The sequence below is a fragment of the Lytechinus variegatus genome, chromosome 5 (genome assembly GCF_018143015.1).
Source record: "Lytechinus variegatus isolate NC3 chromosome 5, Lvar_3.0, whole genome shotgun sequence".
Classification (NCBI taxonomy): Eukaryota; Metazoa; Echinodermata; class Echinoidea; order Temnopleuroida; family Toxopneustidae; genus Lytechinus; species Lytechinus variegatus.
In genome coordinates this window covers 31,553,093-31,579,093 of record NC_054744.1, presented here as the reverse complement: position 1 = coordinate 31,579,093, position 26,001 = coordinate 31,553,093, and the positions used below count along the sequence as shown (strand labels likewise).

Below are 26,001 nucleotides of genomic sequence, written 5' to 3'. Positions count from 1 at the left end.
TCACATTCTTGCTTGGTGTTGTAACATTCTCTACAAGGACTCAAACCTTAATGTATTCAAATTTGATATATAGGAAAGGTGCAATACCCAAATACTCAATGGAATGGATTCGAAGACTCACTGCTTTAATATCATCTTACATTGTATAAATTGCAGTGTGACACAACACTATTAGCATCAAATCAGCTTTTAAGTATATTGACTAATTAAGCCCTCACCTTTTTCTTAACCAAAATAAATGTTACACATCAAACAGTCAAAGGGGTATAATAAAATTTAAAAAATATATAAATACATCCCCTTCCCCTGACAGAAATAGCTCTGAAACTCTCAAGGACATCCTAATCCACTAATCCTATTCTATTAAGAAAATCCCTGAATTCTATCATAAGGCAGGTACATTTGTAAACCTTTAATCTTTTTTTGTTTTTTTTGGTACATTCATAGATCAATTAGTATTCATACACAATATCTTTGTTATCTCCAAATTTATTTGTTTAATTGCATCCTCCTTGGAAAGGTAGATATTTATAGTATGCTATGTTGATAAAAAATAATAATTATGCAGACAATATGTTAGTCCATGAGTACACTAGTTTCCTGAACACACAAAAACACTTTGGGTAAAGCCAGATATTGTTTTGTAAAAAAAAGAATATATACATGCACAATTGAATAAAAACCCATCATAAACCAAACAACTGTCCTTATACATATAAGTGCTATAGATACAAAATAGGAGTACATAATGTCATATACATGTATATATATATATGTGTGACTTATTAAAAATTGGTAGAGTTTATATCAAAGTTTCCCTGAGTATACAAAGCCACCATCATTGCATTCACATGCCTGTCATTGGTGGGATATTCACAAGAACATTTGTGAGTCAATTCATCCAGTCTAAAGCACATTAACTGATATCCACCATCGTCACCATCAATGCAGTGTAAAGGTAATATCATGTAAATGATAAATATCAATATTCTTAAAGAATGAACTGAATTTTCTTTTTTTTTTACAATTATCTGTAATTTGTTTTCAACATTTGTTACAAGAAATAATAATAATAAAAAAAACGCTTCTATCCCAAGTTTGCTCTAGCTCAGGCGACATCGATAAGTTTCAGAGTTACAACCAAAAACAGTGCATCTTCTGAAACTATAGGTAAAGGCAGTAGAACTAGGATGAAACATTAAACTTTGGTACTTCACCAAAAGAAAAATGTTGCTTTTAGCAAAAAAAAAAAAAAGAGAAAAAAAATTAGCCAAACTGAAAAAAGAATTTTTCAAAGGACCAAGTAACCAAAGTAATTTTAATACAGATCATCATTTGCGACCAATATACAAAAAAGCTATGTTATAATTATCATACCTGTATAAGACTTGAAAGTATGAACACCACATCGATCACTCCATCTTATCAATTTTTCATACCAAAAATATCCTATTACCTTTAACTTGTGGCTAAAAAGCAGGCACAGTGGACAGTGTGAGACACAGAGAAATATATTTTGGGCATCTATTTAATGAAAAAAAAATATTTCCAAAAATAGAGTCTTTTGGCAGTGAAAGTTATAAATTTGACACACATACAAAATGCCAGCGGGGCTCCTAAAAACGTACTTCAGGAAAGAAATGAAAAATAAAATAATTTGTTTGTAATGCTGTACTAAAAATAGAAATACATAATTTGCAGAGATCAACAAATTTCATTCATGCCTTTCTGACACATTTGTCCAATAATTCTGACAGCGTTTGTTTTCATGTTTTTTTTGTCTATAAGATGCATTATATGCCAAGAGCTAAGAAGTTGAAGGTGATTTTGAATAGCATAATTTCGAATGTAAAAAATTACGAATCATTTTGACCTGATTAATGAATCAAAATATACCCTGTATGTCGCTCAGTAAAAATATATGACAAAAATATATAATCACTTTTCTTTTCAAAGTATAATTGTATAATAAAATGAGGCTACAGAATAATTAACAAAGACTGACAAACATACGTGTACCTTTCAACTATTTATATTACTCATATCAATGAAAGATCTTAACAGGTCTTTTAATAAAAGAAATGTGATCCGATCACATTGTGTGGTAGGCTTCAGGCTATTAAAGGAAAATACAAATGGTGATATACAGCCACTTGCACTTCTTTTGGAGCACATGAAAATATTTTTATTATTTGAATTTTTTGGGATTCATATTTACACTATTCTTGCATAACATGCGATAATGGGTTGCGTAGCTTATGATTTAACAAGCCATCAAATCACTTCAGCATATGAAAACTTGTTAAACTTTGGTTTTACTAATTACTTTTATTGACAATTATGGAAATATTTATATTTTTTGCTACAGAATCTTGTCCTATGAAGAATAACATTGTCACACATGTGAGAAATCATTGGCGTGAACCGCATGGTAAATTTCAATCTTATAGTGAAATGCCTGAAACTTGCAATTAAAGTTTTCAGAACAACAAATCTTCAGTAACCATTTAAACAAAACACAGAATAGAAAGAAAGACAATGCATGCAGCCCTCATGAAAAAAACATAAAACCAAGTACTGCATATAGAATCTCTTACAAAAATGGCTTTATATCTTGAAAGCAGCAATATTCCCAATACAATAACAAACCATCATAAATAGAACAACTTTTTATATTATAAGCACCACTATTTAGCTTGTTTTAGGAATTTTGGGGTTTTCACTAATAATGCATTCTCCTTTTTTCAAATCACCATTTATATCCAAAAGAAATTCAAATAAGGATATAAAAAAATAGCATGTGAAATATGATGGCTTTAATGCAATTCATATGCAAAGTTGAAGAAATATTCACATTTCATACTTTAAAAAGGAAAGATATATATATATTATTACAAAAGAATGGATCAAAAGATAAAGATGTCAGAAAAAGCACTTCAAACACCCTTCAAAGATTCATTGTTTAAGAGTCAGCAAAAGAAAAGAGATGAAGTATGAACCCCAAACAGCTTAAAGTTTGAAGCTTCCTTGCTGTATACTTTCCATAATGTTTGGACTAATTTGAACATAGGCACCTTTGGCCTTGTCAACGACGTAAAGGTCATCGGAAATCGTCTCTATGTTGAATCCCTGGCTAACCAGCTGTTTCTTTTTGTGCTTGAAGGTAGTGGTGATGTCCATCTCGAGCATGACACGGATGAACTTGGGGCATGCATAGTCCGGGAGATGGTTGGTGGCATGGTCGTAGAGGTGTTTGAAATCTAGATTGTGACCATCTTGTAGAACAATAGCAGCCATTCCAGCTCTTCCTTCACAACCTGAAAATGTGGAATAAAAAAAGGAACATACATGCTAAATGCGAATTTGGGTTGTGGTAGCAATTAAATAATGAAACCAAACTGATTTGAAAAAAATAACAACCAAAGTATTGATGTAATATACAGTGCGTATCAAAAAAAAGTTTACACTTTGAAAAAGCCCTGGGAATTAAAAAATATACAACATGTGGGTATTTTTTTTACATATAATCTTGGGTTTGGGTCTCATCTATCCAATGAAAGTAAAAGTTTTGTCAGAATGTTACACTTGAGCGAGCACTGTCCATTTTTGTAAAGCTCGCAGAAATCTGTTTGCGCAGAAATGCTCGTTTTCATACTGTGTCAATGGGAAAGGGCGAAATCAAACTTACCCTGCGAAACATTTCTCATACATTTCCCTTGCAATTTTAGTCAATTGAAATAAAACGGATACATTCAAGCATTTTGTAACAATTTTGCCACCCAAATTGAAATTTCAACACTTAGTAAGCACAACCTTTACCCTATTTGTGTCAGCTGGATCTGAGGACATAACTGAATCTGAACAAAAGTTTATATCAGACATCTCCAGCATTTTTTCACTAAGTTTTTATCATTGAAAGTGGGTTTACATTTCATTTTTCATTTAATACTTGTTTCTCCATACTTTTCCCAAGCTTAGCAATGATTAACAAAATGAAAATCAAGCTTAAGCCATTCCATATAAATCACAGCTCAGTGTAAAGCAAATATCGTCACGATGGCCTCGGTGTGTGGGGAGTGGGGTGGGGCGAAATGCACTCTTCGAAGTGTTTTGGGCAAAGAAACAAGTCAAACAAGGTAGACAATATCTTCAATTCAATTTTACTAGCTAAATTATGTGTGTTCTTCATGATTAAGGTCTACTTTTATTCGCATAACTATTTCAAAGTTCTGCGCAAATCATTTTTTACTAACTTTTCAAAAGTAAGTGGTGCTCACTCAAGCGGAAATATTTTTCGACAGTTATACCGTCATTTGCTTTAATGGATCTTTACCAATGTTGAAATGTGGAAAAATCTTCAGAATATTACAAATGTATAAGTTTACAGGATTTTTTAAAAGTGTAAACTTTTTTTTGATACGCACTGTATAACAGTGGTGCTCTCGAAAGTTAATGACCCCCCCCCCAAAAAAAAAAATGAACATATTCAAAGTGTTTTCAATATCTAATTGTGAAGTCATGTGATAATATATGAGACTGAATAAAGTTTATTTCTCTGGGCTCACCAAACATTTGAGTGTTGTCTACATTCATCACTCCACATGAAGGAGTGCATTGTGTCGTGGAATTCAGTCACTGACTTTTTTGCTCAACTGTAAACAGATCCTCCTCCTACAATTCCACCTTCTCTCCACTTTCTTTCTTCGTCTCCCACTTCTTCCATCTTGATCCATATTCCAAAGTCATTAAAAAAAAAAAATGAAATCATCCTTCTTTCCATACTTACCTGGGACCTCCACTCCATAGACATTGCATTCCATTATAGATGGCAGTCTGCTCATGATGTTGGATACCTCGATTGTGGATACATTTTCCCCTTTCCACCTACATGTATAGGGAAGATATCATGGAGAGTAATAGAGAAAGAAAGATATGAGTACTACAGGTAGTCAGAAGGGCAGGGATCAAGTGTTATATTCTTTCTATGTAGGCCTATTTCCTGCCAAAACAACAAAAGTATATACATGTATGTATTGGGCAGAGACAAAGCATTCTACAAATTAGGGACATGCATTACATGTACATTGTAGAGGCATGTCATTGGGCCAACAAACGTGTACAAAAATCTGCTTCATTTGAAAGAGTTCATGGCATAGGACACATGTCATGAGTTAGGAAACAAATAAGGTCAACGAACACGTATTTAAGTTACATCAGATCTCAATTCAAACAAACCACTACAATACTATCGATACTAGATAATTTGACAATGCGCATACAGACCATACTTTAAAGATTGTAGATATCACAATCAACAACTCACCTTTGATCTAAAGTAAATAATGTGATCCACTAGAACCCTTTATGGTATGACTGATCAGATATTGAGAAATAGACCACATGTTCAACGTTAAGTAAATAGTCTCGATTCATTACACAATGTGAACCCTGAAAGTTTGAATGTCAAGGCATTTTAAATAAAATAGTGCCTGGGACTCCCTTCTTGCAAGTTAAGGCGATAGAATTTGGAAACTGTAAAGAAATGTACAACAAAGTAGTTACTACCGAGTCTTCATGCTTCCGTGTCATGCATGGTACTGTACCCCCCCTTGCCCCCATCCCAATTCTAATATATGTACTCTATCTCTCTTTTTTAAATGTCTGTTTATAGAATCTCTCTCCACCTTCACTCCCTCTCCCCACTATATCAACATGTATACCTCCCCGATCTCTCTCCCTTTCTCTCTAAGCATTCTGCTTCCCTTAACCCCCCCCCCCCCCCCACCATACATGTACTTGGGTGGTCATCTTTACCAAATGAGCGATCCTGACTTAGGGAAAAGGGGGATATTTTGGGGTCTCAATTTTTTCATGGAGGTGAAAGGGGGGGGGGGGCAGGATAAATTTATATTATGCTATTTGATCTATTATGCAAAACTATTGATCTAAGCTTTCATAACTGATAAGGGAAATTTCAACACGAGATCAAAGCTGTTTTGTAATGGATACCATAAATAACCTAGCATGTACAATACATATAAGCAACCACTTCATTCATTTATAATCTATTACTCTTTTAAAATAATCTTTTTTTATCTTGAAATGACAGATAATACACTATTTACATGTAGGAGCAGCCAAAGTTCATTGAACTTGCAAATCATATTACACATTCATGTACATGTACTTTTCAAGATAAGCTGAAGGGTTTAATAATCAAATTTATAAATGTAGAGAGCACTCAAGTGACTCAATTCTTTGTCTGATGAACCGACACTATGTGAGAAGCTACGGTATATATTTATTTGACCAACAAGCTATAAAACAAAACAACATTAATAATCCCAAGACAAATTTCTATGTACATGTAGTGGAAATGGTAATTAGAGCATAAAAATCCCAATCATAGTCTTGAACTGATTTCAAATCCATAATAACATGTACTTCTTGCTTTCTTTATTAACCAACACAGAGTACAGTATAATGGATACATGTGTAATACATGTATTCAAAAGTGGTCCATCACTTGAAAGATTTGCAATTCCAAGCGTTTCATAATACATATGGTGCGTTGATTACCCTCATTGTGATATTGCTCCTTTGTACCAATCCCGAGAGATAGGTCAACCAGTGCATTCAACACCATACACTGATCAGTGTCTCTCTTTCAAAGTAAACTCCAATTTAAAATTTTCATACGTCTCATATGAAATACTACTGAGTAATACATGTAGTTATCATTCTCTACATTTGGGATTCGTCGTTCAATGATAATTTTTTTCTGGAATTTTTCAAATCTTACTCACAGCACTTGCTGTTTTGAAACTCTGAAGTAAACGTGGTTGACAAACACACCTCTCATGAAAATGAACGCTGGTGCTACATGTATATTAATATGACATGTACAAATTGAATGCAAGTATTAGTTTGTTGCAACAAAAAAAAGTCAGTGTCTCCTCTGGTGAAACCTTACCTGAAAGTGTCTCCTAACCTGTCTTTGAAGTACACATACCCATCCACATCAATCATCATCAGGTCACCACTGTTGAAGAACAGGTCACCGGTCTTCTTGACATCATGGACCAGCTTGTTCTGGGTCTGATGCGAGGGACCGCGGTAGCCAAGAAACTTGTTGAAGTTGTCCAGTTTGAACAGCATCAGCCCTGTCTCACCTATAAGGGAATCGGTTGCAATGGGAAAGAATATGGATTCTCTTCTAATAAAGTCTTCACACAAAGAAACTTGTCTGAAAAAACGGTTGTTGAAATGCTTATCAAATCATGCTAATGGAACAGTGCACTCCACTGCATATTGTACAACACCTATTAGGCTGATGTCCATAGGCCAAAGAGGGGAGGGGGGGGGGGGGCTCAGCTTGCGTCATATACACACATACCGTACTATCCAGAATGTACTTTTATATTAAAACGTAGGCTAAATGCACACTGCTGCCACAGAAGTCGTGAGCATTTGCTGCTCACATATTTTGTTTTTTGCTCAATACATGTAAGTCTTCCCTTTCTTTCATGGACATACGGGGGGGGAGGTGATGCAAACAGATGTTTATCATTTCTAACATACATTGATCTAGAGTATTTAAGTTGCTAGATAAATGATACATATTATTATTATTCCAACAAAAACCCTCGAACAATGAACATCTAACAGATGTGAACCCATTGGCTATTGCAACAATGCAACCTCAGAAGTCAACAAGTTAAAGAGGAGAGGGAAGTCCATCCCCAAAAATATTGATTTGAATTACCAGATAAAATTCAAACATACCAAATGTTAAAAACTTTATCAAAATCGGATTGAAAAGTTACGAAATTTTAAAATGTCATGTGATATTTTTCACATATATGTTTAATAACTCACAACACAGTAATATGCAAACTAAATGAGAAAGTATGACACCTACTTGCCATTTCTTTTGCATTTTACTGTTTGAGTTACACAATATTTCATTTTCTGCACAAATGGCAATAAGAAAGCTCTTCATTGAATCCCAATAGGTTGCATAGTGGCAGTTTTCCATTTTCAGAAAAAAATCAAAATACTGAGGAGAAAACTAGGTCATAAGTCATATACAAAAGAAATGGCCCTCTTTGTCTACCTCATTTGCATATCAAATGACCAGGGCTCCGTAACACAAAGGTTTGCGATGGATTGCAAATATGAAAGAAGCGCACTGATTGGTCCCTGGTCAGTATTTTAAAACAAATACGCATGTAACGTTGATATTGATTGGTCAGTTCATTTAGCGATTGATCGCTAATCTTTGTGTTACAGAGCCCAGGAGGTGCATATAACTCTTTTGAGAAATCAAGCAAAAAATTTTAAAATGTCATGCACCTTTCTTATTTCAAATGCACCCTTCAAGAACTTGTCAGAATTCAGTGTGATTCTTCTCTTTGTTATTCAAATCATAATTTCATTGGGGGTGGGCTATCCCTTTAAAGAAGAACAAACTACTTAACTTAACAATGCCCGACTCACCTCTCGGAACTGGTTTACATTTCCCGTCAGACCCTCGTATGGGTTGGGCGGTAGCAAAGTCACATTCAACCACAACACAGTTTCCTGCAAGTTTCTAAATTTTAATGGAAAAATGACAACAACAAAAAAACATATTGAAACTACTGATATTCAATGTCGCATATAAACAGAAGGCAAGGATAAGCAAAGTGTTTTAATTGTACAGAGACCAAAGAAGAAATTACCAAAAAAAAAAAGTTTAAACTTCAAAGTTGTCAAAGTTCTTTCAGTCACGTTTCAAGGCCACATCCTTTCAAAGCAATAATGGGCATTTTCAGTACTGATACTCAAATCAAAACAAAAAAAAGAGGAAAAATAGAACCGTGCATCCATGTAGGATGCTATTGTACTCTTTCTCATCTCCACTACTTTTTTCTTTTCCCTCTACCCTCTTCCCTCTCTCTAAGAAATATTGACTTAAGAAACCATGCTGTGTTCCAACCTTTGATCCCCTAAATTTTTCTTTTATCATCACCTCCAAATCTTTCACTCAAACTTTCACTTAAACTCCTCTTTATTTACATTGTACACCATTTCAATAGTCTGTATATTCTAAAGTATGTGTCTTTTCCTAATCTTTGTACAAACATTTTATTACTTCAGTAAAGTCATCCATTAGAGTTTAATGCAATTCTACTACACCCAGGCCAGTAGGAAATACGGCTAAAACATATTAGAGCTGCCAAATGATAGGGTATTGTACTTGGATTATTAAAGTGAAATCAAATGAGAAATAGTGATTAAAAAAGAGAGGCAAATCAGCTACGGGAAAAGAAACATAGCAAACAAATCTCTGCAAATCTGTAGCAAAAATATTTACCCGCCAACGTCATTTTATTCCTGAATGATTTTCTAAAGCTTAGTCATGGGAACATACAATGTAAATCAAATACACATGTATGTGTAAAACTACTCATCCGACTATAACAAAATGTAAGCAAGCAAATACATCATGGCTTTATTCATCTGTAAAAGCATATTCCATACAGATCTAAAAAAATCACAGAAGCTGCAAATTATCCAGATGTTATATTTTCTATTTTTGTAAACCCTGACATCATTTATTGTTCTCTTGTAACCTTGACATTTTTGATACCTAAGATTTTCATATCAAACAAAAGGGGGAAACCTCAACCTATTGAGATCAAATTAAGTGTGACAGCTTCAAGCATTATGCTACAGATACACAGATTTGAGTTTTAGGGTGGTGGCTTGAGGAAGGGGGGGGGGGGGGGGGGGGGGCTCGCCGAAGAAGACATACACTAGGTGGTTTCAGACCGCCTCTAAGTTCGTCAGTTCCAGGTATTTTCTGATCGGGAAATTTACCTGATCAGAAAATACCAGGTAATATTGGCAATGTGAAAGCAAATCACGCGTAATATCCTCGAAAGAAAATACCCACTAAATAGAAGGTACTTGGCAAAATTACAAGAACTTTTGCGGAGATTTTTTCAAGGTCGCAAGTATTTTGGCAATGTGAAAGCAATTTATGGGAACTTTTACTTTAGCCTCGCGTTTAGTTGGGCGCGGGCCCCGTGGGTGGCTGCTGAGCTAGTGGTTGAATCTCACGCCTTGCCTGCTTATCAGACCATACTGCACATGCTCCTAACTTCAGGAATTTATCCCGAAGGGTATGTTTCAGGGCGGTGTAATGCAGAAATAATTAATGGATATATTTTAGCCTAAAAAAATTCTCGTAATTTAACAGGGATTCTTATGATAGAGGCGGTTTGAAACCACCTAATGTAGAAGAAGCAAGTAGAGGAGAATAGGAGGGTTGGGTTGAGGATAGACCATGTGACTATTAAACCGAGAGAGTGGAGGCAGGGGTTTACCCTGTCATGAGCATATCGTAAACAGCTAGACAAAACGGGAAATGAAACATTGGACTACTGACGGATAGACTTGAAGCATGGAGGCAGGATTTTGATGGCTGCAGGAAGAAACAAAATGTGACATCTGCCTTAAACTGACAAATGTGTCAAAATTAGCATGGTACACTCTATTAAGAAATGATATCTAACTTGCTGTGCTCATGGACCTACATGTATATTGAAATGGATGATTAATGCGAGAATTCTTTGATGCAATCATAGTCGCAGTATCCTGATTATGTGCATATAAATGAGAACATACAGGTGTTTTGACAATAGCAGCTACCAACATGACCAAGGCGAATCAGATCTTTACAAAGGAATCGTTTTTCTATTCTTGGCATTTGTTAGCTGATGTCCTGTATAAGATTATACCTTGCAATCGAGATGCTTCAGATTTGGAACAGCAAATTGAAAAGCAGACGATTTTTGTGATATCAAATATCTCATAATCGATTTGCACGCTTCTGCACACTACTAACGAGAGAGGGATGACCCCTACAAGAAACCCACCATGTTTCTATGGAATATGAGGAAAGTCTGTAAATTGTGATTATAAATTACAATCAATCAATTACATTTCAGCATCTATCTTGAAATACTCATACATTTCTCAAATAAATACCATAAAATTACAACAACCATTTGTAAACCAGAACTGCACATTAATTTCCCAGAATTTAGGTGATTTATTACCTCCTGGGCATACAATTTGTCTAATGTTAATGTCTAATCACCGAAGGCTTCTGTAACTCATGACATAATTGACGGCGACCAGGATGAGATCAAGATAAATATTTAGAGAATGTTATTCACATAACAATGACAGTCAGATGTTGGTGAATTCATTGACTAATCGATTAATGTCTATCTTTCATAGGTCCCTGCTGTGCTCAACTGCAAACAAAGCCATTGGGATAACAATATACATGTATATGGCAAAATCAGGAAGAGTTTGCAGATACTTTCTAGGACAATGGAAACAAGAGCATGGGAGAGTGGGACCAGTCAAGCATACAGACATTAAACTTCCACAGCACAATAGGTTGGCTCAAGCATCCTCCTCAGACATTGTGAACAGATTAAGGGACTATTATAAAGCTGAAACTGACATAACCTTTGAATAGTACATTACATTCTTTTCATTCTCCTAAGACCCCATTTACTGTGTAATTGATAAAGTATGGGCAGTACTAAGTCCTTTCATGAACAGGACTATAGATTTTTGTGAGCTTTACTATGGCTTCAAGTCAACAGCAGGTACATGGATTAGAAGGCCATGTCTGACCCTGAAACTTTGGCAGATGACAAAGTGATCAAACACCCAATAAAGTGTTTCCACAATATGGAAAAATAAATGATCTCACTACATGTACATACATGTCAAATTTTAATCCCTTGACTTTGCCTAAATTGCTGTTGTTATGTTTATTTCATATAAACGTTTTTTTTTTTTTTTTGGGGGGGGGTTGATGATGATCTTTCCATATCGGGATTTTATATCAATAAACTTTTCAATCTAAAATTGAATTTGTATGCATAACCTCATGAAAAAAATGATAGTCCAAACATACAGCATTTGCAACTGACAGTTAATGGATTATGGCCGATAAATGTATTGTTTCAAATTGTTGACAGCATCCCCATCTTTTCCAGCAGTTTACATAAAGAAAACATTCCCCATCTTCTCCAGCAGTTAACATGAAGAATTTGGGTAAACTTAATGCATATACTGGCCACAATACTGTCACTGCTGTTAACATATTTTTCATTCAACTTTGCTCCAGGAAAATGAAACCTTTCTTACTTCTGCCAACCAGGAGTACCTTCCAACGGATCCAACCTTCCCATCGGTATTGATGAATCCTCCCGACGCCTCTGTGGCGGTGTACCACTCTACTACTTTCTCGATCTTGAAACGCTTCTGAAACCGCTCCCAAATATCTGCCCCCAAGCCATTGCCATAAGCAATTCTCAAAGGGCTTGGGTATTGGCCATCATTTGGCTTCTATGAAATGAAAAACGAGAATTTAGGAGTGAAGACAGCATTTGACAAGAAAATTTACTACCATAAAGATGTACTTTAATAATCGGATCATGTCAACCAAAGTATTTTACAGCAGTCACTTGCTAGAGAGTAGACCAACAGAAATCAAGCAAAATAAATGCATGCACAAAAAAAATCCTTCTAGTAGTACATGGTTGTTATTAAACAAGGTAGGGCATAGCTGCTTTGTACAGAAAAAAAAATCTGAAATATATTTGCTACATGTATATAAATTTTTCAATAACAAAAATGTTTTCCATAAACACATTGTCAACATAAAAAATTGCAAATTATAATAGCTTCCTCACCCCTGAAGAAAATATAGGTGTACTGCATGCCTGCAAGCTAATCCAAATATGCACTTTAACATCTTTCAAAAAAAAAAAATCCCCTTCTGTTCCCCCAAAGTCACAGCAATCAAAAGGAAAAAAAGAGTTTTAGGTGTTTGTTTTAACCGAATCTCTCAATTGTAGGGATAATGATTTTCCACATTTACTGGTAAACCAGGTACATGTACACTGTATTAAAAAAAAAAAAAAAAAAAAAAAAATCTGTTTTGGCTTTTAAAATAATACTTTTTATGTGAAAATTCAGTGAATTAAACTTTGATATTAAAAACGAGATTCATGCTTTTGCAGTGTGCATGACAAAACAGATTTATTTCAGATCAAGTCTGAAAATAAAGTTTTTTTTACCATTTTGAAATGGAAACCACTATCTCTACAAATGCAATTAGATGAAAGATTGAAAAGGCTTACTTCAGGTTGCGCAAGAAGATATCTGCAAAGTTCACCAATATACAGAAAGGCTGTGGCTTTGTGCTTGCGGATATCGTCCCAGAAGCGTGATGCTGAAAATTTGGGTGCCAGAGCTACTGTGCAGCCTAAAAACAATAAAGATGAGTACGAAATGGTATGATAACTAAAGGGAAAAATATTGAGTACACTACATGTAAGAGACTACATGTATTTCTATGAAAATACTGATTTCACTGGCAGATCCAGGGGGGGAAGCAAAGCTGGCTCGCGGACCCCCCCCCCCCCCTTCAGAGCCATAACCCAAATTTGTAATCTAAATATGTACAGCAATACCCAAGAGTGCCCCCACCCCTTTGAAAGTGAGGACCTATTTTTCATATTTTCCGCGGCCGAAATGACCTCCGATTTTAGGAGAAAACCTTCTTTTTTGCTGGTCAAATTTTCATTAGAAAAATGGGCCTCCCCCCATTTTTTTTAGGGAAAATCCTGGTTCCACCCCTACTGATTATCATCATGTCACCTTCACCATAAACCAGGGGCTGGGGACAAATAAACTGCATTGGTGTACAGCACATGTACCAAAATGAGAAAATTTGTGCATTGTAAATATTCATCAAAATTGCAAGAATTATGTCAAGGGTAAATTTCTGAAGTTTCTTATCTGTTCTCCCACTGGTCTGTTTATGTGCGATTTTGGAATTGCTCAAAGTTCTATAAAGGCATTGGGGTTTACACTTGTTTCTGGGTTTAAAAATAGACAGGCACATTTTGCAAATTGTAATACTTGGGAATGTATCATCAGGACCAATGTAACATGAGTATAGTGGTACTGGTAGAGCTACATGTACACATTAGTGCCCCTCCCCACACACACAAGAAAAGGGTGTGGAAAGACCCAACCAATATGCATTATTCACTGCATCATAAAGGCCTATAGTTCAGACAACTGCATGAGACTGAATATTCAAAAAGCATTTTTCTGCACTTTCTGCACTTTCTGAGTTTTGAGATATTTCTAACATTGAAATGGCTATTTAACATATTTAATCTGCTTCATTTTCAAAATTTGGGATATGATTTGAGTACCCGGTACCTAATTCGTCTGATATTATTTTCCTCCCTGTTTATACTTTATAAAATTTTCATGTGCCGCATGTCTTTTTTTCTTCTTATTCATGATGTGTATTTGTAATTACTTTGTAATTGTTGTTATTTTACATTCAATATTGAAAGAAAAAACAGATTTTATAATCTCCGCTTCATTAAATTGAGAATTTATTATTAAATTTTGGTAGACGTAAGACCTACATGTATATATATGCATTTTATCACTAGCACATTTATATCAATCAATATCACTAATCAAAGGATTAGCATCTGAGTAAGGAACACCATTCTCTCCATTCAAACCAAGACAGTATTGTCCACAATACCATACTGCAAGAGGAAATCAATATGTTCACTAAAAAAAAACAGATTCAAGGCCATTTGTGGTTCATTTTCACACATGAGTAAAGTCGCATCTGGTTCAATCACCTTTTCTTATGGTACAGCTGTGCAAGTACATGGACATGAAAGATGTCAAACATGGAATAAATGGATATGAAGCTTGCAGTTCATGTGTTTCCCTATGAAAGCATTACTCCCTGAGTTTGAGCCACTAGATGTCACTGTACAAACACTCAAGATTTGTTGTTGTGCAAATACAAATACCAATTGAAAAAAAAAATGAAAAAAAGTGTACTTAACGTGCTAATATTCATTTCAACAGCTGCACATTACCCGAGCTGCCAACCTGAAAACGAACATTTCAGTATTTTTGAAGCTGAAAGTCAGTATTTCGGTGAGAAAATCAGTATTTTAAAAAATACCATAGAACCACACATACAACTGAAACTTTAGAAATCAGTATTTTACATGAAACTATCAGTATTCTTCTCACTTTTCAGTACTACATGTAAGTACTGAAAATCAGTAAAACTGGGCAGCTCGGCATTACATGTACAAATAAAAGAAATATTTTTAAAATAAAAAGCAGTATGGAGCAGAAACATGAGAAAAAGCTTACACAATTGTAGGAGAATGAAAAGAATAACATTGAAAGAAGAGCCCGGGGGGGGGGGGGAGGGGTACTTGACCAAAAAAGAAGTCTGTGCCGCGGGTGAGACAAGACAAAAAACGGGGGCCTTGGAGCGGGATTATTGTTAAAAAGGAGTGTTCTCGGAATGGGCTTCGGAACTACAAATGTTAATGAAAACGGGGGTCCTTGGAACGGGTTGCCTGCATGTGAGTGCGTATTCATCCTTATTGAACGGGCAAACGTGCATGCAGCTAGCCCGGCGGCAAGGGCGCGGGGGTGCGCTAGCACAGAGGTGATGGTCGGACTGCGCGTTGCGACCGCTTTTCCTCAATAAGACAAAAAATGCTAAGCCTTGGAACAGAAATTTGAGTGTGAAAATGGGGGTCCCCTCCGTGGCACATACCCACTATGCATTATATACTTAGTGCCCCCCCCCCCCCCCGGAGAGTATTAAAACTAAAGAAAAAAAAGAGAGAATTGGTAAAATTAGTACGGGAGTGTAGTGTTAATTCAACATGAACAAAATGTATTCTTTTTTTTCCTTCAAATTTTACCTTGGCAGTGAAATAATTTGTTTAATAGGATGAAAAAAGAAAACACTATTGTATTAGATTCCCCTAAACCTCACTGACCTGTATGGGTGAGAAAAGGGGTACAATCCAGAGGTAGATGCGGAACCTTGTTTTGTTTGTATACAAGAAAAAACATCTCCAGACTCCAGCTCAATTTGGCACAAAATCTCAGGAGACAAAAACCACAAATTCTGGTGGATGAACAGGGCATCACCATGGCAACGGATGGTCCATTGACCTGACCTACTTTATTTCTACAATGAACTTGAAAACCAGGATTTTTGTGATCCTGGGTAGTTGGCAATACCCAAGAACTTGGCAGGTTGCCTAAAGGCTTGCAACAACAACAAACAGAAAATGTATGCCCCAGATACATTTATAGTAGCACTTGGGATGGTGAAATGAAACACATGCCACTAGGAGGTTTAAATTACAAGTACTCCTGATCCCATAATTTGTAAATAAACCTGAAAAAACACACAATTTAACAGCACATGTACATGTATGTCCATGTAGCAGAGGAGGTCATGATAACACAGTGCTTGGCATAGTGAGGAAGGAAAAATAAAGGCCAAAAATTAGTTAAATACATGTAAGAACCCATACAAAATGGAAATGCTGTAAGAAAAGATCTGCTGAATTTCTTTAATGAAATGACTGATGAGCAAAGGATGTTATTGAGAAATAAATAAACAAAAAACTACATTAAAAAATAAAAATGAATTAATTGAATAAAATACATGTACATACACACAATATATAAATGCAAGAAAGATAGAGCATCAAATAATAAAATTTTATGCAATAAAGACACAAGGAAATTAAAAAAAAGAAGAGTTATAAATATTTTGCAAAAGACCAATAGCTGCTTCGCTTTATTCCAAAAATTTGTCTGAATCATGCAAAGTAAAATGAAAAATTATGAAATATTGATTTTTGTTTGGTATTTGTGTCATTTTCCACCTACATGTAGTTGTGATAAAATGACCTATTTTAACAAAGTCTCCTCTCCCCTCCAATAATGATGACAGGGATAGTGATGATGAGCTATTCATACATGTACTACTTCTACTAATAATAATAGAGTATGACAATAACATTTTTAAATAGGGGGAAATCTGGAGACATACTGTACCTGTAAAAATCTGAGGCCTGGACTTAAAAGCAAGAAGAAATAACAAATTTTGATAATAGATTATAACTTTTTTTTACATTTTTACCTGCACTGAGACAGCTGAGGACACCATTTAAAAGGCCTGAAGAATGGTAGAGAGGAAGAGAGACATACAGGACATCTGTTGGCTTGAGACCACCACACAAAGACCATGCATAGTGTGCTTTTATTGGGGTTTTATGGGGCACTTTCACTGCTTTTGGGAGACCTTAAAGGAAAAAAAGAGAAATGTTTGTGAAAAATTAAAAGAAGTTACACTTCAGGTCTGCACTCTGCAGGCCTGTGATTTCAAGAGCAATCATATCATCATTTCTATATTCAAGATCATTTGAATGTGTCAGTTTAAAAGTACCTGCACACACGTATTTGCAAAAATTATAATTCAAATCCAAATTTACACATGTATATCCAACAGAACATAAGAATAATACAAATTATGTCCATACATGTATAACAAACATGTACAATATGTATCATTGGCATTATGATTATATTCAATAAAATCAATAATTACAGTATACAGATCTTAATACATACTATGGTAATTAGAATATTAAATTTACAGAAAAATGACACCATATAATACAATGTAACAGTGACGATGGCAACTGAAGAAGATCTAACTTTTACTTCATCATCATGCATTTTTGTAGCTCAGGAGAAAATCAGCAAACAAAATTTGAGATCAATGTACATTTAGCAGAGATTTTTTTTCCTACATGTAATCCTTGAATTATTTTTTTTAGTGTTCATGAACATTAATGCACATTATGAACTATCAGTTTCAGTTTGGTAGGATTTGAAGTTGGCTGGTCTATGCAAGGCCAAATAAGTACATGTAGCAGTATCAGGTGACTATTATCACATGACAGTTCAATTAGGATGAGCTACATGTACTGTAGGTCACCAAACTTTTGAGTGGCAAGGTTGGAGCATGGAGCTATTATACATTTTGTAGCTCTATGGTTGGAGCATAGAGCTTTTATGGTTGGAGCATGGAGTAAACATGAGCTGTACATTGTACATGCTTAGGCCTACAGTTGTACATGTATGTTTACATGTACCTGTACAATTTATTAAGAAATCACTGTTATTCATATTCATTGATGGTTTTTTATTTTTATTTAGTTCTAAAAAATATTAATTTTTCAACAGTTCTCTTCCCTTTCAGTCTTCTATCAGATAAAAATAATTTGTGCAATATTATGCATACATGTAGTACTAGTAGTAAAAAAAAATCACATACATGTACATGTACACACATGATGCATACTATGGGTAACCCAGGGGGGGGGGGCCACTTCCATTCACCAGTGGATACCATGCGCGACCATGGGGTCTCGAAAAGCACCCTAAACACGTAATTTCCATATTCTGAAAATGCACCCCTTAACAAGTATTGGCGTGTGAAACCCTACCCTTAACAAGTATTGGAAACAAAACGATACTCTTGGCAAATATTCCCTGAAATGAACCCCTAAACAAGTACAGGAATGTTTCATTATTACTGGTCCTTCGGTCGTCGATCGGCTTTACCTTACTTTGGTTTAGTGCGACCCCACCTTCTACACCTCGCTCAAATAGGACTCTAAACACGTAGTGTTGGGGCAAAAAGGACATCCTTTATAAAACATTTTAATTTTGTTTTATCATCCCCGCAAATTCGACCCTAAACACGTAATTTTCCTAGCGAAATAGATACCCTTTTTTCATTATTTTTGTGTTTTTGACAACCTTATCACGTTACGTACGTAACGTGCCCTATCGTGAAAAGGACATCCTTTTTACGTGTTTTTTTGGTCGCGCATGGTATCCACTCGTCAATGTAATTGGCCCCCCCGGGATGGGTAAGAAATTTTATGAATACTAACGGTTTATTTACCCGGGTCACCACTTCATTTCCGAAAACTGTTCTCCCAGTTATTTTAGCTCAACAATATTTTGGAGAAACAGAGTTCATGGAAAGTGTATTGAACTGACCTTAAAACCACAACAACTACACATGTAATTTAATAGAACAAAGTGCTCTGACCTCACAGTACATGTATTAATACATGTTTTTGTAGAAACTGTTTTCATGTTCTTTTTGTTTATAATGCTCTACTACCCTAGATTATAATTATACACTCAGCAAAAAAAGTTCTTGGACACTTATAAAAGTTGAAATATTCCATATAGATATTCGATTAAAGGTAAATTATTGTATGTCATCATGACCAGACAATATTCCTCTTCCAGTATGACATGACATTTTCATGTAAACAGTCATGCATGGGTGGTTATATAGCAATGCCAGTATAAAAAAAAGAAAATTGCAAGAATGGATCAGTCAGTGCATGGCTGGTTACAGGCATTAAACAATAGCAATGTCAGTAAAAGGAAATTGCAAGAAAATGATCAGCCATTCTTTTAGTTGTGAAAGTTTATATGGCATAAATATCCATTAAACGATAAAAGCAAACTTAAAGTCGAATACCACTCTAAAAGTGAAGAGAAAATAATCCAACTTGGACGCATCACTATTCCACTGGAATTAATGAATTTCAGATCCGATAGTTGGTGCAGTGACAAATCGCCTTCTCTGACTTCATCAGTAGCCAAATGGCAGTTGGTTCAAATTTGAAATTGTTGTTGGTGAAACTTGGAAATATCGAGCCACTAGTCTACATGACTGCCCAGAATGCATTCCTATTGCCCTTGCACGCTCTTTATTGGAAAGCTTCATCTTGAAAGTGAATGTCCAAATGATCCATCTCATTATGCATCTCATGATGCATCCCTAAGCATTTAATTCGAATGATAACCACCTATTGAAATTGTTGAATGTATGCCTACAGGATGGCCATGATTTTTATCATTTGAGCGGTCAATTTCTTGCAATTTTCTTTTACTGACATTGCTATTGTTTTAAGCATTTAACCACCCATGCATGACTGTTCACATGAAAATATCATGTCATACTGGAAAAGGAATATTGTCTGGTCATGTTGACATACAATAATTTACCTTTAATCAAATATCTATATGGAATATTTTAACTTTTATAAGTGTCCAAGAACTTTTTTTGCTGAGTGTACATGTAATGACTTTTAATACAATACTGATAATACAATTAAGGGGCATGGGAAGACTGCCCCCCCCCCAAAAAAAAAAAAAAAGAGAGAGGAAGAGAGAAAGAGAGAAAAAAGGAAAGAAAGTTAGAAAGAAAGGAAGAAAGAAAGAAAGAAAGAAAGACCTGTAGACAAACAGGAAAAGTAAAATATGATAAAACTTGCTGAGTAAAGTCAAAGTCAATATTTTTATTTCAAACATCTTTGCTTGCTCTCAATTTCCCCACACAAACACCATATCATGCCTCTCAAAATGTTGGGCTTATTATGCCATTGTGGTATGGACATACATGTACATGTAGTAGACAATGCATGTACATTTCTAATTGAAGATAAGATACATGTATGTATACCTCTATCTCACAATCTTGCGGCCAAAGTACAAGTAAATAATGATTTTGTTTGTAGATCTATTATAAACTGCGGAAAGTTCACTTCTGGTTCACGAATGTACATGTACAGTTGTAGCTCCTGCATGGAGAGTAAATGTAATTATTGTAAAAATCCATCCTGTATAAAACATGTTGATATGAATCGATAGAGAAAAATCAAACAAGCACAACACTTAAAATTTCATCAAAATCAGATGTAAAATAAGAAGGTTAAATGACAAGTTTTGCTTTTTTTTTCACATTTACATACATGTATACTGTATTGTATGCAAATGAGTCGATGATGTCCCTCATTCACTAAATCTTTTGATTCTTTTGTTTGAAATATAAAATATTTCAATTTTTTACAGATTTGACAATAACTTGACAACCATAAAATGTAAAGGCAATGGTACATGTAATTCCATGTTTTCAGTGAGGAAGGAAACTTTGTTTCAAAGGACAATTACCAGTACATGTAGGAGAAAATGGGAATAAATCATATTTCATATCATAATGAAATACAAAAGAAATAGTGAGTGATGTCATCAGTCCCCTCATTGGCATACTGACCAGGATGTGCATAACTGTAACAAAATTGTGAAATTAAATGTGAAACCAAAAAAATTTCATCATTACAAATTTTCTATGCTACAGTATACTCATTGGATTTTTCTCTTTTTATGAAAGTCAACTTATTTGTTGGGGTGGACACGATCCATCTAGGACACTTCTATTTGAGGCCTTTCATGATCACCCTTTGTTCTTCAAATTGGCAAATTTAATATTATTATTCAATGCTACATACTTGAATTGCAGACTAAAATGAAAATTTTACAGAAAATATTTCCTACCAAAATCATGTTCGATGATGTAATTTTGGTTGCTTACAGCTCTTTATATTTATATCAGCTGAAAGTACTTGTATGGCAACAGTTTTTACTTTAGATTTTTTATAAAAACTTTACACGGTAAGAAAAATGCAACAAATTTTAATATGGCAACGTCTTTATAAAAGTAACTCTTTTGTCCACAGGACAAACAAATATATCTTTCCTGACTTCGGCCACATTTTATCAAATTTGTACTTGTATAGTATTTATTCCAGAATACTCTAAGTTTAAAATGTACCATTCTTGTGTCTCTGTTTTCATGATTTTATTTTACCATTGGGCATCATTTTCGCATGGAATTGCCAATAAAGAGGTATTACTGTATTTGTGATTTTATCCCTCTTCTCAATTTGATAGTCTGCAGGCACAGACCCTAATTGAAACTTTGAATGTCAACTAGTGGTTCGTCACACAAGACTAGCCCATATTAAACTATTCGTGAATGAGAGCGCCTTCAGTTATCAGTACACACATTATTGTCCATGTAGGCTGCGTATTCAGATCACAATAAGGGTTTGAACAACAGACTACTGTACATGTAGCTGCCATCCACATTCCTCTTCATTCTCACCCTTGTCTCCTTTCACCTTCAGGAAACTGTACCTATTCCTATTGCTTGGTTCAAGTCCAACCCACCTTAACTTATCCCCCACCAACCTGCCCCCCCCCCAGTTTGTTTCGCCAAAAAAAAAATTAAAAAATCTTCCATTGGAACCTTTCAAATTGGCCATCCAAATTCCACTTATCTCTTTGCATCTCTTTTCTTTCCATTACCTAAACAAACTGGGCAGGGGGAGATCTATTCCTTTTTACTCTGCCCTGTCCCAACAGCATTACTGCAGGGTTCAATAAACTTCAACCTACATGTACATTGTACATACATGTTCAACTTCTTTCATTCCGTTATAAAGTACGATAATAACCTTGTACATGTACTTGTACACACAAAAAAAAGGAATAGAACATGAAACAGAATGTTCATTATTAATTTTGTACACTTTCGATTTTTTTCTTCAAATTTTTCCAAACTGCAACAATACTCAAATACTGCTAATAAAATTTATGTAAAATTGGTGTTGTCTTTGAAAAAATTATGATGAACAAAATGAAAACAGAAATGTAGACACTTTATAAAAAGGCCTCTAATGACCACATCCCTTGTAGCCTATTTCTCCAAACTGTACGTTACAATGGCCTTCAGGGCAAGCTCACAAGCCACAGTGGAGGTTTGTTGACACTCCAAAATCCTTGCTCTTATTATTACCATATAGTTTTTCAGAACTGGAAGGAAAGCCAACTTCCTCAATTACTCAATAATGATGATCTCATGATTGTCCCAGAACAAAACGCCAGATAGGTTTTAGGCCTTGACCTTGAACCCTGGAACAATTAAGTATCGGAAGCATTCAATGTTATTGATGGAAGTGGAATTACAACCTAAGGATATTACACAATGTAGGATAAAATAATAATAGATTACATTCCTAAGACCATTCCCAAACACCTTGGTTTTGTAATTCAAGCTAAATATGAACTTTTCAAAATAGCTTCAGCCATTTTCAAGTTTCATGTTAACCATGTTTTGTGTTGCGTGTTCTGGCCTAAAATACCCAATGCTTTGAGTTAAAGTGATCGGTTAACATTGGTTTGACTTTAAAAAATCTGAGCTAGAAGGTCATACTTGTCACCTGTGTCTGTGATATGTTCCAAAAATGAAGCCCAGAAAAAATTGCGTTCGAAAATGATTATTTAGTGCTTCAAAAATTGAAATATAAAGTGACCGGAAACACCATCTTAATTTGATCCTATACACTTATGTGTACTATTTAGGTGTCTAAAAGACGCCTATTACAAAATCGGGGTTTGCCTTGTGGTTTTAGCTTTTCATTCTCAATAATGGTTGTTTTCAGGGTTTATTAGTTCTAATACATGCACTTGTACACATGTTTCATCTTGGTTTGAGAATTTTTTAAATCGGCTGCTCACAAAGTTAAACAATACCTTTAAGCGCTTTGACTTAGAAAGTTGACTTCATACATAGAATCTGCTGTAGGAGTAGCATGTTGAAAAAGATGCTCAGTACAATCGCAATGTACATTTGTAATTTGTACTAATATAGAAAAGAAATACATGTACATCCCCCCAAGCTTCTTTGGGTAGAGGAACTGAACCAAGAAAGTATGAAAAAAGTCTGTAGTCTTACCTGTAGTACCAGACGTAAAGATAAGAGATGCTATTGTGCTATGGGTGATGGGAGCTAGATGATCGACTGGGAGTGGATTTCCTGTCACGTGACCGGTATCCATGGCAACCATTCCATCAGGAAGCTTTGTACCATTGGAGACACTACCCAAAACCCATACCTTGATTCCAAGTTGCTGCAGTTCAGGAAGGAGCTCCTTGGCGATGTCGATGAAAGCTACATGAAAAAACAATAAAAAATAAGGTGCTCAGGTGAATGTACGACAGAAGTACATAATACTCGTAGGGATTCTTGCACCTTACAGGGAAGTGGGAGGTTATGACTTCTCTATATTAAGAATCATCGTTTAAAGCATAGGAACAGGACCTGTGTTTTCAAACTTTGTTAAAGAGTTTAAGCCCCTCTTTGCAAACCTGCCATGCATTTTGAACATGAATTGGATTAAAATTTAAAATAAGATAAAATAAGATCTGAGAAAATTAATGAAGCTCAGACCAAAATATCAGTCTGTGCAAAGTACTGAAGGCGACATTGGGTTGATAGACCTTTCTTCTTTTTTTTCTTAGGATTTTACCGCCCCGCCCCGCCCCGCCCCCCCCCCAAAAAAAAAAAAATTGTAATGAAGCATAAATTCATCTCGCTCATTGAATTTAATATTGTGATAACAAATGTGTTTATTTGGAGCCCAACTCCTGGAGATTATTTATTTTACATGTATTTTTGTACCATGGATGCAAAACAAATGAACACTGAGCTGAGGGAAAATATATTTGCAATTATACTTTCATGGGAATTAAGCATAAACAAAATATGTTTCAAGCGCAGAAACAAATATCGCAGGCAAGTATTAAATTCGTTAAACATGGCTCAAAATAATTGTTGTCAAAGGGTTGGTTCCTTATCTAGGGAAGTTGCAATTCAATTCAATTCTATCATTTCAATCTTTATTTCATCAAACTCAAAGTAACATCGAAACACGAGTTGATATGAAATTAATTGCATGCATTTCACAAAGGTTAAATAAGAAACCTGTGAGACTGGATCATCAATTTGATTTATCACTGGAACTTTTCTCTCTTGTTTAATGTCTTAAATGCAAAACCAGCCCACAAGTATTGTACATATATTTAGTATGTTTACAATAAATTTAAGAATGATTTTAATTCTACTTTACCAATGAATTGATCAAGATAGATTATTTGAGCTTATTAATAAACTCCATAACAGAGAAAAAAGGGTATTAGTCCCTATTCATCCACATTACTTTAATTTCCCTTTTCATGTACCTCTTGACATCACTAAGTATCTTGCATTGCTGATTCTCATGCAATGCATCAAGCTCTCTCCTTTCAGATTGTAATTGAGAAGGCTTGTTCCAACTCCTAGCTTGGCAAAACCTAGCCACATCCATATAAAAGATGGTTCATTCTTCATGAGGACTGCTACTGTTTCATCTTGGCTCAAATCAGAGTTCGTCTTTACCCATCGAGCAATGCGGTTGGACTCCGACTCTGCATCACTGTACGTGTATTTTTCATCTTGATACAGCAAAAAGGGACGGTCTGGATAATGTGACACTCCATCTGATAAGATAGTAATGACAGTTTTATTTTTCCTTTCTGCCCCTTTGATGCCAATTAAAGCTTTGGCTAAGCTGGATACATCTTTGAAATCCTGAATGAAATTGGCAATGGAGTTCCTCTTCACTCCGGCCACAATGAGGCTCACAACAAGGGCTGAAAATCCAAAAACTTCCCAGTCTCCCATCTTGGAAAATGGACATAAACGAGATAGAGACGAGAGCCTGTGTAGTACTGCCGGTAGAGATAGAGTGAACAAATTGAGAGAATGATAAATAGTTACTTTGAAGATGGGGTGCCCTGCACTGCATTGGCGGCCAGAAAGGCCGAATTATAAGATTTCCACAACGCACAACAGACAACTGCTACCCCAGGCCCAGCGGCCAGTGTTGACTATTAATTAAAGCCCTGGCGGGATTCACTGCCTCTGTTCCGTACTTGAGTCCGCTGCAGATGCGGCGCACATGATCACAACATCACTGTCATCATAATACGGCATGTACATACCGAATGTTTTGCAAAAATAATGTCTAAAACGAAAGATGAATAAATCTTAGACCTGCTCTTATAGTGAAGCTCGCAACTGACTTTCCAGAGAGTGTATCCAATCATCGAATCAATCGTTCAATTAAGTGAAAATATGACAGAAAATGTTGCCAGTCGACGCAAGCATGCACGGCTCGCAGTGCTATATAGTGTGCAAACAGAAAATTGTTGCGAAACAAAAATGAGGGCGGGGCCTCGGCCTCGTGGATCGTGCGAGCATGAATGAATCCTGTGCGGCAATCAAGAGATAATTAT

General features: G+C 35.4%; 1 protein-coding gene across 1 annotated transcript; it reads right to left on the bottom strand.

Annotated features, from left to right (window-relative positions):
* Nucleotides 1-1,054: 1,054 nt before the first annotated feature.
* Nucleotides 1,055-25,550, bottom strand: LOC121415932 (very long-chain acyl-CoA synthetase-like). Its single transcript, XM_041609332.1, has 9 exons — nucleotides 24,907-25,550; nucleotides 23,621-23,836; nucleotides 17,090-17,251; nucleotides 13,218-13,342; nucleotides 12,220-12,420; nucleotides 8,500-8,593; nucleotides 6,974-7,172; nucleotides 4,787-4,884; nucleotides 1,055-3,317 (listed from the first exon to the last, which is right to left on the bottom strand). Exons 1-9 carry the CDS (start codon nucleotides 25,385-25,387, stop codon nucleotides 3,010-3,012), a joined length of 1,884 nt encoding a protein of 627 aa, XP_041465266.1. The 5' UTR covers nucleotides 25,388-25,550; the 3' UTR covers nucleotides 1,055-3,009.
* Nucleotides 25,551-26,001: the final 451 nt, after the last annotated feature.

Coding starts and splice junctions, on each gene's coding strand:
- LOC121415932 (XM_041609332.1), bottom strand. CDS start 25,387: ATGGGAGACTGGGAAGTTTTTGGATTTTCAGCCCTTGTTGTGAGCCTC. Junction 17,252..23,620: donor CTTTACGTCTGGTACTACAG/GTAAGACTACAG, acceptor TTTTCCTTTAAG/GTCTCCCAAAAGCAGTGAAA. Junction 3,318..4,786: donor CTATGGAGTGGAGGTCCCAG/GTAAGTATGGAA, acceptor CCACATTTTCAG/GTTGTGAAGGAAGAGCTGGA.